The sequence below is a fragment of the Neoarius graeffei genome, chromosome 2, assembly GCF_027579695.1.
Source record: "Neoarius graeffei isolate fNeoGra1 chromosome 2, fNeoGra1.pri, whole genome shotgun sequence".
Lineage (NCBI taxonomy): Eukaryota > Metazoa > Chordata > Actinopteri > Siluriformes > Ariidae > Neoarius > Neoarius graeffei.
This window is the reverse complement of record NC_083570.1, coordinates 6,058,860-6,074,640: the sequence shown is the minus strand read 5'-3', so window position 1 is coordinate 6,074,640 and position 15,781 is coordinate 6,058,860. Positions and strand designations below refer to the sequence as shown.

Below are 15,781 nucleotides of genomic sequence, written 5' to 3'. Positions count from 1 at the left end.
TTAAAACCCAGATCCGCACCTCGAGCTTAATAACGGCCCAACAGCAACTCTGCTTTAAGCAAGACCAAAAAAAGAAATGTGCAAGACCATCATCTGACATCAAAACAAAAAATTCCAGCAATTTATTGTGACTGACGAGTACAATACTGTCCATCTCACAGGTCTCACGTGCACGCGTGTGTAAGTGTACAGGGAGTGCAGAATTATGAGGCAAGTTGTATTTTTGAGGATTAGTTTTATTATTGAAAAACAACTATGTTCTTGATGAACCCAAAAGACTCATAAATATCAAAGCTGAGTATTTTTGGAAGTTGGAGTAGGGCTTTCTTAGTTTTAGCTATCTTAGGAAGATATCTGTGTGTGCAGGTGACTATAACTGTGCATAATATTTAGGCAACTTAACAAAAAACAAACATATACCCATTTCACTCATTTATTTTCACCAGGGAAACCAATATAACAACTCAACATTCACTAATATACATTGCTGGCATTCAAAAAAAAACAAAAACAAAAAAAACAAATCAGTGACTAATATAGCCGCCTTTCTTTACAAGGACACTCAAAAGCCTGCCATCCATGGATTCGGTCAGTGTTTTGATCTGTTTGCGATCAACATTGCGTGCAGCAGCAACCACAGCCTCCCAGACACTGTTCAGAGATGTGTACTGTTTCCCCTCCTTGTAGATCTCACATTTGATGAGGGACCACAGGTTTTCTATGGGGTTCAGATCAGGTGAACAAGGAGGCCACGTCATTAATCTTTCTTCCTTTAGACCCTTTCTGGCCAGCCATGCTGTGGAGTACTTGGATGCGTGTGATGGAGCACTGTCCTGCATGAAAATCATGTTTTTCTTGAAGGATGCTGACTTCTTCCTGTACCACTGCTTGAAGAAGGTGTCTTCCAAAAACTGACAATAGGACTGGGAGTTGAGCTTGACGCCATCCTCAACCCGAAAAGGTCCCACAAGCTCATCTTTGATGATACCAGCCCATACCAGTACCCCACCTCCACCTTGCTGGAGTCTGAGTCGGACTGGAGCTCTCTGCCCTTTGCTGATCCAGCTACGAGCCCATCCATCTGGCCCATCAAGACTCACTCTCATTTCATCTGTCCATAAGACCTTAGAAAAATCAGTCTTGTGATACTTCTTGGCCCAGTCTTGACGTTTCATCTTGTGTGTCTTGTTCAGTGGTGGTCGTTTTTCAGCCTTTGTTACCTTGGCCGTGTCCCTGAGTATTGCACACCTTGTGCTTTTTGACACTCCAGTGATGTTGCAGCTCTGAAATATGGCAAAACTGGTGGCGAGTGGCATCTTGGCAGCTTCACGCTTGACTTTCCTCAGTTCACGGGCAGTTAGTTTGCGCCTTTTTTTTTTCAACGCGCTTCTTGCAACCCTGTTGACTATTTTGAATGAAGCGCTTGATTGTTCGATGGTCACGCTTCAAAAGCTGGGCAATTTTAAGAGTGCTCCATCCCTTTGCAATATATGTCACTATTTTTGACTTTTCTGAGTCCGTCAAATCCCTCTTCTGACCCATTTTGCCAAAGGAAAGGAAGTTGCCTAATAATTTTGCACACCTGATATAGGGTGTTGATGTCATTAGACCACACCCCTTTTCATGACAGAGATGCACATCACCTGGTATGCTTAATTGGTAGGAGGCTTTCAAGCCGATGCAGCTTGGAGTAGGTCAACATGCATAGAGAGGGTAATGTGGTCAACATACTCATTTGCCTAATAATTCTGCACTCCCTGTATGTATTCATGCACATATTAATCTGCCTGTGGAATCAACAGTGAACGCTATTCATGTTAGTGTAACTCCCTTTTTACATGCGAACTAAGTGTCCAAGTGAACTAACTATGTGTATTAGATGTGGACAAGGCGATGGCAACTTGGCAAATCCACAGAAAGTCATTTGACTAATCAGACTGTGTAACGATTGCAACGTTATCGCGAGCTCTAAAGCACAGACAACTTCACTGCAAGCTTTCTCTTGGAATAAAACGTTTATATCCGTCAATATGATTCCGCAGGTGGGATGGCGAGTTTTTGTAGGCTGTGATGTGCTCCGTTTTAGGCAAACAAAGCAAACATTTAAAATGAAATGACTCTTTATTCCTTTCAGAAAACTGAACCATGGGTTCTAGCTATAGAACCGTGGGTGTGTGCATTCCCCAGAAGAACCGCCTCCTTCCATTCTGCCATCAACTGATCGTGTTAAATAATGCTGCGGAGAAATCATTGATCTTGATTTTATCCAGTCTATGGACGTGACGGGCGGCACGGTGGTGTAGTGGTTAGCGCTGTCGCCTCACAGCAAGAAGGTCCTGGGTTCGAGCCCCGGGGCCGGCGAGGGCCTTTCTGTGTGGAGTTTGCATGTTCTCCCCGTGTCCGCGTGGGTTTCCTCCGGGTGCTCCGGTTTCCCCCACAGTCCAAAGACATGCAGGTTAGGTTAACTGGTGACTCTAAATTGACCGTAGGTGTGAATGTGAGTGTGAATGGTTGTCTGTGTCTATGTGTCAGCCCTGTGATGACCTGGCGACTTGTCCAGGGTGTACCCCGCCTTTCGCCCGTAGTCAGCTGGGATAGGCTCCAGCTTGCCTGCGACCCTGTAGAAGGATAAAGCGGCTAGAGATAATGAGATGAGATGAGATGAGATGAGATGAGATGAGATGAGATGGACGTGACGTGACCCTAGTGATTACTGATAGACTGTCTCAGTGTCACCTGCAGAAAAACCAATCACGTTTTAGAAAAGAAAAAAAACATCCACTTTCAAAGCTGCTTCATAGTAACGAGGACCTTGATAGAAATGTAGTAGAGTAAAAAGTACGATATTTGTCTTTCAAATGGAGTGAAGTTAAAGTCATAAGTTTCCAAAAAAAATACTCAAGTAAAGTACAGATACTCAAAAAGTGTACTTCAGTACAGAACTCAAGTAAATGTACTTCGTTACTGTCCACCTCTGATAATTAACTCGATGTATTTGCAATCTACAAGAAAACTAATTGAACACCACCAGCAGATTCAACCCCAGTTTCCCCCGCTGACTGTGAGAGTCCCTCAGAGCCGCATGCGCATTCTGTGGATTCGGCAGCGAGCGAGTCGCTCTTTGTTTTGAACGAGTGCTCCGGGTCTCTCGTAAATTCCGAGCAAACTAAAGGACGACTTGTGCTACGATGTTGTTCGGGAAAACCACGTTAGCTTGATGATGGATCTTAAGAGGTCATTTAAAACTCTCTTGGCCTTAAGAGGCTTTCGGGAAACCCAGCCCAGATCAGTTAGTGAACATTTCTCTCTCTCTCTCTCTCTCTCTCTCTCTCTCTCTCTCTCACTCACACACACACACACACACACACACAACCCAGACCAGTTAGTGAACATTTCTCTCTCTCACGCACACACACACACACACACACACACACACACACACACACACACAGAGTACATAACCTTCAGAGTGAAACATGAATGTACTTTGAACTGACATTAATATGGAACCAGTTCGCTCGTACTGTATAAAAAGCTGAATGTATTTTATTTGTCCTCAGAGTGAGTTAAAGGAGGAGCAGATGAAATCCCAGCAGAGAATCCAGGAGAAGCAGAAGAAGGTGCAGGAGCTGAAACAGGCTGTGAACACTATAAAGGTGAGCAGTGAGCAGAGACAGAGCTGCTCCTAGAAACACACACAACATGGACAACGAGTCATTTACAGTCCCAGTAAGAGAGGGAATGATAGATGAGCTTTAAATCGTGTGTGTGTGTGTGTGTGTGTGTGTGTGTGTGTGTGTGTGTGTCCTAACAGCTCAGTGCACAGACAGCAGTGGAGGACAGTGAGAGGATCTTTACTGAGCTGATCAGCTCCATGGAGAAAAAGCGCTGGGAGGTGACGGAGCTGATCAGAGATCAGGAGAAGGCTGAACTGAGTCGAGCTGAACGACTCCTGGAGCAACTGGAGCAGGAGATTGCTGATCTTCAGAGGAGAGTCACTGAGCTGGAGCAGCTTTCACACACACACGATCACATCCATTTCCTCCAGGTAACACTCAGTGACTACGTTTACATGCACGTCCAAATCGAGCTGCTGTTGGTAATCGAGCAAAGGGTCCCAGCAGGGGTGCCAGAGAAATCCAATCCTACATGCACAAGTGAAATCGGGCTATTGTGCAAGGTGCATTGTGCACCCGAGCCACACGTGGCACTACACGCCCCATCGTGTTGGTACACTTCCGGTTGTCGTCATGAAGAAGAGCTATAGTGTTGCCAGATACTGCTGACGTTTTCCAGCCCAAAACATGTTCAAATCGGCTAAAATGCACTTAAAACCCCCAATCTGGCAACACTAGCAGTTCTGTGTTCAAGCTGTTAGGCTTGCTCTAACAGACTGTATGGCTACAAACTGTCCGGCGCAGACCACTGTTTTGTAAGACAACTTATTTTGCACAATAATATTTTTCTAAAGTCCATTTTTTGCTTACAAAATTATTTTTTTTTTGCTTACAATTTAACTTATGTCTTAATAAACACACAAAAAGTTCAATTGTTTTGTTTTTATTGACATTCTTCAGATGTTGGATATATATATATATATATATATATATATATATATATATATATATATATATATATACACACACACAAATACAATGACTTGTTTATGTACACAATTCACAGCTATGCAACAGCTGTACAGATGTATTTGGTGATACAGTAAGTGAGCTAAATTTTAACAGTGCAAACAATGCCACAAAAAGAAAAGATTCATGCCGTTGTCATGATTCGTTGTCATGCCGACCGAGGCTGTTGTGTTTCCCGCTTGTGGTCTCGTCACTCGTCACTTCCGGAAGTAGCTCGACAAGTAGTTCGATAGGGTATACATGCACAAAGTAGCTCGGCAGAAATCGCATAATCTAGGTCGTGTAGCTCGATTCCGAGAAATCAAGTTCGGTTCAATTTCAGCCGAATTAAGGTGTATACATGGCATTTTGAACTTCGATTTCAGTTGAGCAACTGCAGAAATTCGATTCTCTCTATGTGCATGTAAACGTAGTGAGTGTCTGATCTACAGAGCCAGCTGTTCCTCACACACTCTCTAAAACACCTCTCATTAAGGGAACAATAAATGTCCCTGTCTGACATCACAAGTGGGTTTTACATTTCATTTGCTTTCTGTAGGTTTTAGCTTCTGGACGTCGCTCTCCTGAAATGGAAAGACCAGACTTTCACACATCCAGCGTCACTGTCCATCAACATCTCTCATTTGATGGAGTGAGGAATTCTCTCTCAGACCTGAAAAAGAGACTCGAGGAATTCTGTGAGGAGGAATTCAACAAAATCCCTCCACATGGTAAGAGGAGCTGTTCCTGCTGGAGAAACACAGTGATGTGTTATTTCTTAGCGATGCTCCTGCTTTCTTTTCTGCAGACACTTTATTCACCCGACACTTTGAACTAAAACACTGATTTAAAATGAATAAACTGACTGGATCACTTTAAACTCTTTCCATCTTTTACACAAACTCATGTTTCTATTTTTCTCTCCACAGCTGCAGCAGTTCAGATCATTTCAGAACCAGAACCACAGAGCAGAGAAGACTTTCTGAAATGTACATCTTACACACACACATTCTGTATTCTGTTTATGAATTCTGATTGGTTGTTGTATCTGAATTCTGATTGGTTGTTATATTATTGCCCTTTTGTTGTGTTCTTGAGCCCAGAGTGGGGGGAGGGGGGGAGTGACAGGGTTCTACAGAGAAAAGTTTTCACTGCAACCGAACTGCTGTTTTCGTGACCACGCCCCCAGCGCGGATATTCATGTTCACATTGTTCAGTTTGTTTTTCTCTTTCATTTTAGATTTCTGTTATCTGACTCTGGATCCCAACACGGCACATCGTCGCCTCATTCTGTCTGAGAAGAACAGAGCAGTGAGTCTCAGTGAGAGAGAGCAGCGTTACTCTGATCATCCAGAGAGATTTGATTACTGGTGGCAGGTGTTGTGTAAGGAGAGTGTGTGTGGACGCTGTTACTGGGAGGTGGAGTGGAGTGGTGCTTCTGGTGTGTCCATATCAGTCTCATATAAAGACATCAGCAGGAAAGGACAGGGTAATGAGTGTGAGTTTGGACTCAACAATCAGTCCTGGAGACTGCGGCGTTCTTTTTTTTCTCTCTCTTTCTGTCACAACAGCATTGAGACTGATCTCAGAGTTCCATCACCCTCCAGAATAGGAGTGTATGTGGATCACAGTGCAGGAACTCTGTCCTTCTACAGCGTCTCTGACACGATGAAGCTCCTCCACAGAGTCCACACCACATTCACTCAGACTCTATACGCTGGGTTTTACTTGTTTTCTGGTTCTACAGTGAGATTGTGTGATCCAGAATAAAAGTGTGTAGTTTTTTCTGTAAAATTCCTGCACGTTGCCACGTTGTTGCTCAGTCGTCTGTTTCACTAGAACACAATCCAGCTGCACAAAACATTCATTTTAATATTTAAATTAAAACAGATGAATCATTTAAAATAATTAAAAAGGAAAAGTTAAAAATTAACTGTCAGACAAGAAACTCGTCAAATTTAAAAAGAAAATGATCTCATGACCTTCGCATTATAAAGTTCTGTTTGTTTCATATTAAGTAGTGTCTCATTAAATAACTAATAAACAGTAATAAAGCCAGAACAGAACAACATTTTAAACCTGTTCAGGTCACACTATATAAAAATAAAACATCACTTTTGGAATGAATTTGATTTTTCTGCTTGTGTTCTAAGATGTAAAATCCACATTCACTTTTTCAAATCTGAAGTTGTTTCTAAACCCTGAGATTTGATTGTAAAACATTGAACAATATTTAAACTCCATTAGAACATCCAGTACATGATCGGTTCAGGCTGCCGATGTCGTGTTCATCCCATATTCAGCCTGGATGATGATTGGCCCGCAGATAGAACCTTATAAATCCAGGTTTATCTGTGAGTTTGGGATTTTTATTCAAATATTACAATCAAAGCTTTGCAGAATAAAAGATAAGAGCACAGGAGAATAAAGTTTCCCCCAGTGATGGAGTTTCTGTGCTGAACTCATTTTCAGACAGAAGCAAATTCAACCTTTTCCTGAGAGTTTCAGCAGCTGGATAAATATTGTTCAGTATTTTAAACTGAATTTCTTTCACTGTGGGTGAAATTGGCCGTCTAAGATAACTACAGTGTGTATTTGTTAGCATTCCTCCATCGTCAGTTATTCTTACTTTTATTTTTTTAAATCAGGGAATAGCTTCCATTTTAAAACATTTTCTAATTCCTTTGTTATTAGATTTTCTTTCACCAATTTCCACTTCACTGATTTTCAATTCAGGCAGTTTGACCGACACCTTTGAATATTCAAGGGTATTTTTTATCGTGAATCTTAAGGGAGGTGGAATAGCTCTACAAATTTGATTAAATTCTCTATAGACACAGTTTAAATGAAACTTCTCTACAAATTTATTAAATTGCATTAAATGTCCATTTTCATCCATTAGACCAGTAATATCTAAAACTTTATCATTCCATTCTTGTTGAAATAAAGTCTTCCTATTAATAGTAATGGTTCTAATTTTCCACAAAGATAAGTACGCTCGCATTTGTGTACATTAAATAAATAATTTTGGTGAAATTGGGCAGCCTTGTCTGATTCAACATATAATCTTAAATTGAATAATTGATTGGTAATCAATCATATCCAGAATCAGTCGGACGTGGTTTTGAATATATCTTCCCTTCATGAAGGCTGATTGATATTCGTCTACAAGTTTTACAAGTCCACGCTTTAGACGATTAGCAGATACTAAGGCAAGTAATTTATAATCATTGCATAGTAAGGTTATAGGTCTCCAATTGTCTAGCAACAAGTCTTTTTTGGGTTTTGGTAGCAAGGTTATTAAGCCTGTCTTCATCATCGGGGATAAACATCATTTGTGAATGCATTCTAAAAATGCTCTCTATAATATATATATTTTTTTATATCCACCCAAAAGTATTTAAAAAATGTAGATGTTAAGCCATCGATTCCTGGTGATTTACCATTTTTCATTTGTTTTAATGCAATTTCAATTCCTGTTATAGTTCATTCCTCATCAAGTGTATGTTTGTCTTCATCCATTTTTTGATGTCATCATTGATGGGATAAAATAAGACGTCACATTCTGATTTATTAAATTCAAGTTACAATAAAAGAGCCAAATTCCATCCTGTACTCATTTCTGATCTTCTATTATATTATCATTGGTCATAAGCTTACTCATTTTTTTTTCTTAGTTTGTCTTTGTTTTTCAAGTCCGAAGAAATACAATGAACTTTCTTCACCCTGTTCGATCCATCCAGCTCTTGATCGAGTGGAAGCTCCATTTGTCTTTATTGTGTACATTTCGTCTAGTTGAGACTGCAGTGACTGTAATTCTGAAATGTTTTCAAAGGATAGTTGTGTGTTATTTACTAATGTATTAATTTTATCAATCAGATCCTTTTGTTCTTGTCTTCTTATACGTGAAAGTTTTTTACCCATGCCAATTGCTATTTGTTTGACCTTAAACTTAAACCATTCCCATTTACTCCTATCAGACATGTCTAACTCTTCAACCTCCAAAATAAGAGACTTCACCTGATCACAAAATTCACCATTCTGTAATAAGTCGTGATTAAATGTCCAGATATTAGGAAGGATCTTATGTTGCTTAGACGTGAATAGGTTTAGAATAATCGTACAATGGTCTGTGAGCGGAGAGGCTGAAATTTCACAATCTAAAATATCATTATACAGCTCACAAGAGATAAGCCAGTAATCTAGTCTCGAACACTGACCGTTTCCTGCAGCATTAAACCATGTATATTGAATACAAGTTGGGTTTGATGAACTCCAAAAATCAATTACATTCGTTGTTCATAAATTCAGTATAATGTGGCTGTAAACAGGTTGTGGATTCCTGTGAGGTATTCGATCTCACCATGAATCAGGGGCTATGTTAAAGTCTCCGCCCATTATCACTTTTTCTGAAGTATATGATGTTTTCCATTCGTTAACAAGTTTACTTCATTCCTCTGTTATGATTTTGGGTACAAATAAGGTTCATTTGGTTGCGCTTAGAACTGTGATATTGGTGAATTGCTCCTAGAGGGAACAAAAGAGTTAACCTGTTGTAATAATAGGATTAAATAGGTGCAGTTCAATAACCATTTAACGTTGAAGATAATCGTTTACAGACCGGTCTAAAACATAGAAATCAGATTAAAATTCAAAAGGAGAGAGAGAACTTTATAAATTCATCCATCTTAGGTAGATTATCTTACTGAATTATACTGCATTTCAGTGAGACAACTTTGTGTGAGAAGAGTGAGTTGGTACTCTCTATTGCCTGCAGGAATTTGAGACGGTATGTTTTCATTTCTGTATGTTCGGTTTTATATTCAGTAAAGTGCCGGCATTTCCATTTGCAATCCCTGGTTTCTGGTCGAACTCTCACTTGTCTACCCCACTCTAATAGAACTTAGAACTGGTCCAGTAGCTTCTCGAGTATCGAGGAATTGATAGCGGTGCAACACAGGCACTTACGGATGTATGTGCAGGGGAGAGTGGGAGAAGCAAACTGGGAACAAAGCCAAATCACAGGATGAGAATTGTAGTGTAAATACAGGCAAGGGTCGGTCGATCGGCAAACAGAGCAATGTAGGCAGGACGAGAGAATGAGGTAGAGAAAACGAGAACAGGGGTAGAAATAACTAGAAAGCAAGCAGAAGGTAAACGGCTCGGTACGACAGGAGTGAACACTGAACAACACTTTGCAACTCGGGAGAGTGTGAGAGAGGCTTAAAGGTCCCATGGCATGAAATTTTCACTTTCTGAGGTTTTTTAACGTTAAAATGGGTTCCTCTGACCTTCTTAAGTCACCCCAGTGGCTAGAAATTTCATAATGTGTAAACCAAACTATGCCCACCCTTTGTCAACATTTGAGAATGGCGCGTCAAAATGGCGCGTTGATCGCCTCTTCCCTTTACTATGTCAGCAAGGGAGATGATCCCCATGCCCCACCTCTGGATTCCCACCCACTGTATGGATTGCCCGCCCAGCTCAAAAGTTGCCACCATAGATACGTCACTTCAATTTTGTAGTGAGGAGACTATAGAGGACACAACAACATGGCACCACCTAAGCGAGCGAAACATGGAAATTGCGCTGTACATGGATGTGACAACACAGAAAGGAGTCTGTTTTTACTTCCGACGGGAGAGCCCCTGAAGACGCAGTGGCTTAATTTTATTTACTCCAATAATACGCCGTCGAATCTACCTAAGACGGTGTATGTTTGTCGGAAGCATTTTCCTGATGAATGTTTCCACAACTTGGGACAGTACAGGGCAGGTTTTGCACATCAACTGTCACTGAAGCCTGGGTCCGTACCAAGCATCCCTGCCGCATCAGCCACAAACACCGAACAAGTAAGTGTATAACTGTTAAGTCGTTTTGCCGTGTTTTAAAATCGGTGCGTTAGCCTTGCAATGGCTACATTAGCTGTGCAGCTTACCGCTTCCTGCAGTTAGCCAGGTACTCTGCGCTACAAAACCAAAAAGCATGCAGCATGCTCTGTTATAATAGCCAATTAAAACAGTTTTTACAAAGACACCCACATTCTATTTTTTAAGTCACTCGTTCATTTTATTTGTTTGTTTGTTCAGTAAAAACCCAAACATTTGTTGAATTTATTTTATTTCCTCGCGTCGCACCTTAATGACTTCAGCGCGCAGTATTTTTCCCTTCGCAGTTTGTTCCTTCTCTCTCGCCATAGTAAGACACCCACATCCACTTGTTCTGACCCACTGGAGGTAGCGTCACAGTGCTGTTAGCCAATCAGAGGTAACACGTTTACATGTCATGAATATTAATGATAAGAGCTGAAATCCTGTCGCTCTCCCGCCACCCGCTCCTCCCCCAAACTAGAACAGCCTGAAACAGGAGAACCACAGCATTTTTTTCACCAAAACCGGCTCACAGGGCATTCATTCATACTAGAGACCACCACACAATTAATGAAAAAACGATGCCATGGGACCTTTAAGTAACTGGGCTGATGACTCAAATGAGAGACAGGTGTAATTAATAAGCAGGTGATAGAGGGCGCTGTGGTTCTTGGGAGTTGTAGTTTTGAGAAGCCATGTTTGTAGTCTGTTTCGAGCGGTCACTCCCAACGCCATTACTGACAGCAGGCACTTACGAATGCAAGCGCAGGAGAGAACGGGGGTGTCGCAAACTGCAGGCTGAGGCAAATACGAAGAGCAAGAATCATAGTCAGGAACAGGCAGAGGTCAGTCGAATGGCAAACTGAGCAACATAGAGAAAACAGTAAGACAAAGTTGAGACTAAACGCAAACACTGGTCAATACAGGAAATCAGGCAGAAATCAAACGACTCGGTAAAGTGTAAATATGCTCTGACTTTATAGTCTATTTATTTTACTATGTGACTCTCCTCGTGCAATAATTTATAATGTGCAGTACTTTATAAGGGACTCTCTCTGTGCAATACTTTTATAATGTGCAATACCTCACTCACACAACACATTCACCTCACCTCAGGACTGTGCACCTTACACACAGCACACACACCTCAAGTCTGTGCACCTACCTTACCTTGCAATACTTCATAAATGTGTAATATTTTATTTTATTTTATAATGTGAATCTCTCATGCAATAATTTATAATGTGACTCTCTCTGTGCAATAATTTATATGTGCAATGAGCAATACCTCACTCCATAATGTGTAACACAACACATACACCTCAGGACTGTGCACCTTACTCCCCTTACACATTCCCCCACCCACCTTCCCCCCCTCCTCTCTCGCTCTCTCTCTACATGCTGTTTTGCACTGTTATTGGAGATGCTTTAATCTCATTGTACACGTGTATAGTGACAATAAAGGCATTCTATTCTATTCTAAAGCTGGGCACAGAACACTAAACAATACTTCGTGCTGGCAGTCTGTGAGAGCTCGGTGTATATAGGCGAGGTAATTACTGATGAATGGGAGACAGGTGATGTAATTATAAGTCAGGTGATAGAAGGCACTGTGACTCTTGGGGACTGTAGTCCGGAGTGGCCATGTTTGGAGGCTGCTCTGAAATCATGTTTTCAGCGCCGTTACTGACACTCCTCTGTGACCCATTCCCGACAGTCAGTTAATTTGCGTAATCTTTTCATCAAATACTATTTTCATTATTATTTGCTTTATTTTGAAAGGACATTTGTGTTTTATAGTTGCTTACCCCTAGCTGTCTGTCTCTTTGTAAATATGTTCTCTGCCACGCCCGTTACAGTCAGGTGTTGGTTGAAATGTTCACGAACTCGTCTGACCAGATTACAATCCTGAATGATGACAAATAGTCTTCAGCGTGACAGAAAACATGTAATAAGTTCTAACAAAATCCTTTTGAGGAAGACAAATATTGAAATACAAGTTTAAATCCGATCACAAACTGAAGCAGCGAAGTTGATAATCCCAAATCAGAAATCGTTTGGACAGTATGTAGAAGTTTAAATCAAAACTGAAAACAGTGAGTTGTAAATAATCATTGACCTGTATCACACTCAGAACAAAACAAGAGCACACTATTTAATATTTTACTTCATGAATTTTGTTTTTTTTTTTATAAACAGGTATTTCACTTTTGATGCTTGCAACATGTTTCAGAAGAAGTTGGCACAGTAAAGAATTTACCATTTTATAAGGTTTCCGTTCCTTCTCACAACACTTAAAAGATGTTTCAGGATTGAAGACACCAAGTGATGAAGAATCAACTGATTTCAACTTTCATAAAATCTCATGAAATTAATCCTAATCAGTGCAGCTACATGGGTTATATTTCTGCACTGAAGGGAGATGAAATGGTTAATAGAGGAGTGTTCATGATCTCGCTGTGTTTGTGTTCCTCTCTCTCTCTTTCTCTCTCTCTCTCTCTCTATCGCTCTTTCAAACACAGAACCAGTTCATGTGTCCAGTGTGTCTGGACTCATTAAAGTGACAATGATGTAGACATTTTCTTAAAACTGTGTGTTTTATTGTATGCTGATACTATAGTACGAGCAGAATCTGCAGAAGAACTGCAATTTGCGCAAAACGCAGTACATAGGTATTGTCAGGAATGGGCTTTAACTGAAATGTTACAAAAACAAAGATGGTCATTTTTTCATGAGGTAAAGTACGTAACTGTCCCTGTACTCCTGTAGAGTTCGTACAGCATTCTGCAATAATGCAGACGCTTTGAGGAGATCAATGGCCTTCTCCTGCAGTAACTTTGAGATGGCATTAGTGCACTCCAAAATCTTTGTCTGAAGGCTGATTAAAAATATGAACTGAAATTTAGTAATGGCCTGTTTAAGTGCATCTGCCTCATTCGTTTTCTCGCTTGTAAGTGAGAGCTTTAATGACGTCTCCATCTGTACTTTAACACAACAAGCGCATCGTAGCGGGAGGACCAGCGGGTTGGGCAGAGGTGTTTCAAGGTTATGTCCCTGCTCTCTGGGCTCAATAAGTCCCCAAGTAATGCCCATCTCTTAACACTGTTGGCAACCACATCATGAAACTCTCTAATCTCTGGGATAGTTTTGACAGAATCATTCAGTACCAAATTCAGACAATGAGCCGCACAGTGCACGTACAAAGCAAGGGGCTCCTGCTCCGCTATTCTCGCTTGAACACCAGAATAAATTCCGCTCATGTTCGCTGCGCCGTCATAACCCTGTCCACGGCATCTGGAGAGATCTAAGCCATTCCCTTCAATGCAGCTAATAATTCGGCCCTCCAGTTCAGAAGCGGATGCGTTCACAGTTATCTCGAATCCAAGAAAAGCCTCAACTATCCTGATTTCATAGGGGTTTTTATTTAATTTTTTTTAACCATGATAAGAATGTGTCGCAAAAATGAGAGATATATAGGTCAACTAGTCTGTAATCATGTGAAAACTTGTAGGTTTCAAGGAATTTCCAATGAAATCGCGTAAGGCACATTTATCCAGGCCCCCAGGATTCCGCGGGCCTTTTCTGTGATTGTTGCGGGCTAAAATGTCTGATGTTGCGGGGGGTTTTCCAAAATATTGCGATGAAAGTTGTGGTGTTTTTTAGGTTTTTGTTGCGATTACATTGCAGGAGGTAGTGAAAGTTGTGAGAAATTGTTGCGATTTTATCTTTTTGTTATTAAAATTGAGTGATATGCTAAATATTAAGTTATTACTGAAAAACTATTGATTAAAAAAACAAAGACACTGAGAAATGGTCCTATAAACAACTTTACCAATATAAAAGATTACCAGGACTACAAAAATGCAGAAAAATAGGCTTTACTTATCCAAATGCTCCTGTTGGTTCAAAAGTAAAAGTGCATAGAACCTCACAGCACAACATGAAGTTACCTTAAAATATAATATAAATGCCTCAGCTTTCATGTAAGAAAAAAAAAACTATTAATACTAGTACGGTGTGCAGGCAGTCTCTCCAGAATACTAAATTAAACAATAATTATAAACTAATAAAATAAATGGCTCAGGCTTCATAGAAGGAAAAAAAAACAATTTGAACAGTGTGGCAGTGGGGGCGTGGTCAAGCGTCGGTCTGTGACCAGAGGGCAGAGTCAGCAAAGGTAAGTGGCAGAATCACTACACCTGAGGTGAATTAACCTGTTTGTGTGTCTTCCCAGGAGCCACATCCTATTTAAGGGAGAGAGTGAGAGCAGAGCGGGCTCTCCCCCCGACCAGAACACGTGTGTGTGTGGCGTGTGTGTACATGTGTATATCAAAGTACAGTAAAAGCTGAAAAGCTGTAATAAACGTGTTTGTGAACTCAGTTCTGGCCTGCCGTCCTTCTGTGCTCCACCCACCCATCCGAGTTGCTACAGTGGTACCAAAACCTGGGAAGGAGCGCAGGAGAAAACAGCCCCATGGAGTCTTCCCCTTTCGCCGACCTGGTCCACACCCTCGCCACGGCCTAGCAAAGCCAGCACCAGGCACTAGTCGCCCTCTGGAGGGAACAGGAACAGCAGTTCGAGGCCCTGATGCTGACTCAGCAGGAAGAGCGATAGGCGTTCCGGCACCTCCTCGCGTCGGCAGGGTCCACCGCTGCGAGACCGGCCCCCTTCACCCTGACAAAGATGGGCCTGCAGGATGACCCTGAGGCCTTCATCACGCTCTTTGAACAGGTGGCAGAGACCTCAGGGTGGCCGATGGAACAGCGCGCGGCATGCCTCCTTCCCCTGCTAACGGGAGAGGCACAGCTGGCTGCGCTACAGCTCCCCACCGACCGCCGGCTGGCCTACGCGGACCTTCGCCGGGCCGTCCTCCAGCGTGTGGGACACACCCCCGAGCAACAACAGCAGCGCTTCCGCGCTTTGCACTTGGAGGAAGTCGGCCAGCCGTTCGTGTTTGGCCAGCAACTCTGGGACGCCTGCAGGCGGTGGTTGAGGGCCAACAACTGTGACGCCGAGGGGATCATCGACCAGGTGGCGCTGGAACAGTTCATCGCGCGTCTACCAGCCGGAGCTGCAGAGTGGGTCCAGTGCCACCGCCCGGCGTCGCTGGATCAGGCAATCGAGCTGGCGGAGGACCAGTTGGCGGCTGTCCCGATGGCAGGACAGCAGACAACCTCTTCTCCCCTCTCCTCTCTCTCTCTCTCTCTCTCCCTCTCCTCCTGTGTCTCGTCCTCGCCCCGTTCCAACACCGCGGAGGTGGGGGCCGGCCCCAGCCCAGCTGGCCC

The 15,781-nt window shown here is 42.1% G+C and overlaps 2 protein-coding genes across 2 annotated transcripts in view; one reads left to right on the top strand and one right to left on the bottom strand.

The window, feature by feature from the left end:
* Positions 1-8,233, top strand: part of LOC132878569 (stonustoxin subunit beta-like) — an 82,006-nt gene extending 73,773 nt beyond the window's left edge. The window contains exon 2 of the mRNA XM_060913676.1: positions 5,185-8,233. Coding sequence (XP_060769659.1) covers positions 5,826-6,395 — 570 coding nt within the window. The 5' untranslated portion in view covers positions 5,185-5,825 and the 3' untranslated portion in view covers positions 6,396-8,233. The remainder of the gene's footprint in view (positions 1-5,184) is intronic.
* LOC132878072 (tripartite motif-containing protein 16-like) overlaps positions 1-15,781 on the bottom strand; it is a 104,500-nt gene that overhangs the window by 64,532 nt on the left and 24,187 nt on the right. The gene's annotated exons all lie outside the window — the stretch shown is intronic.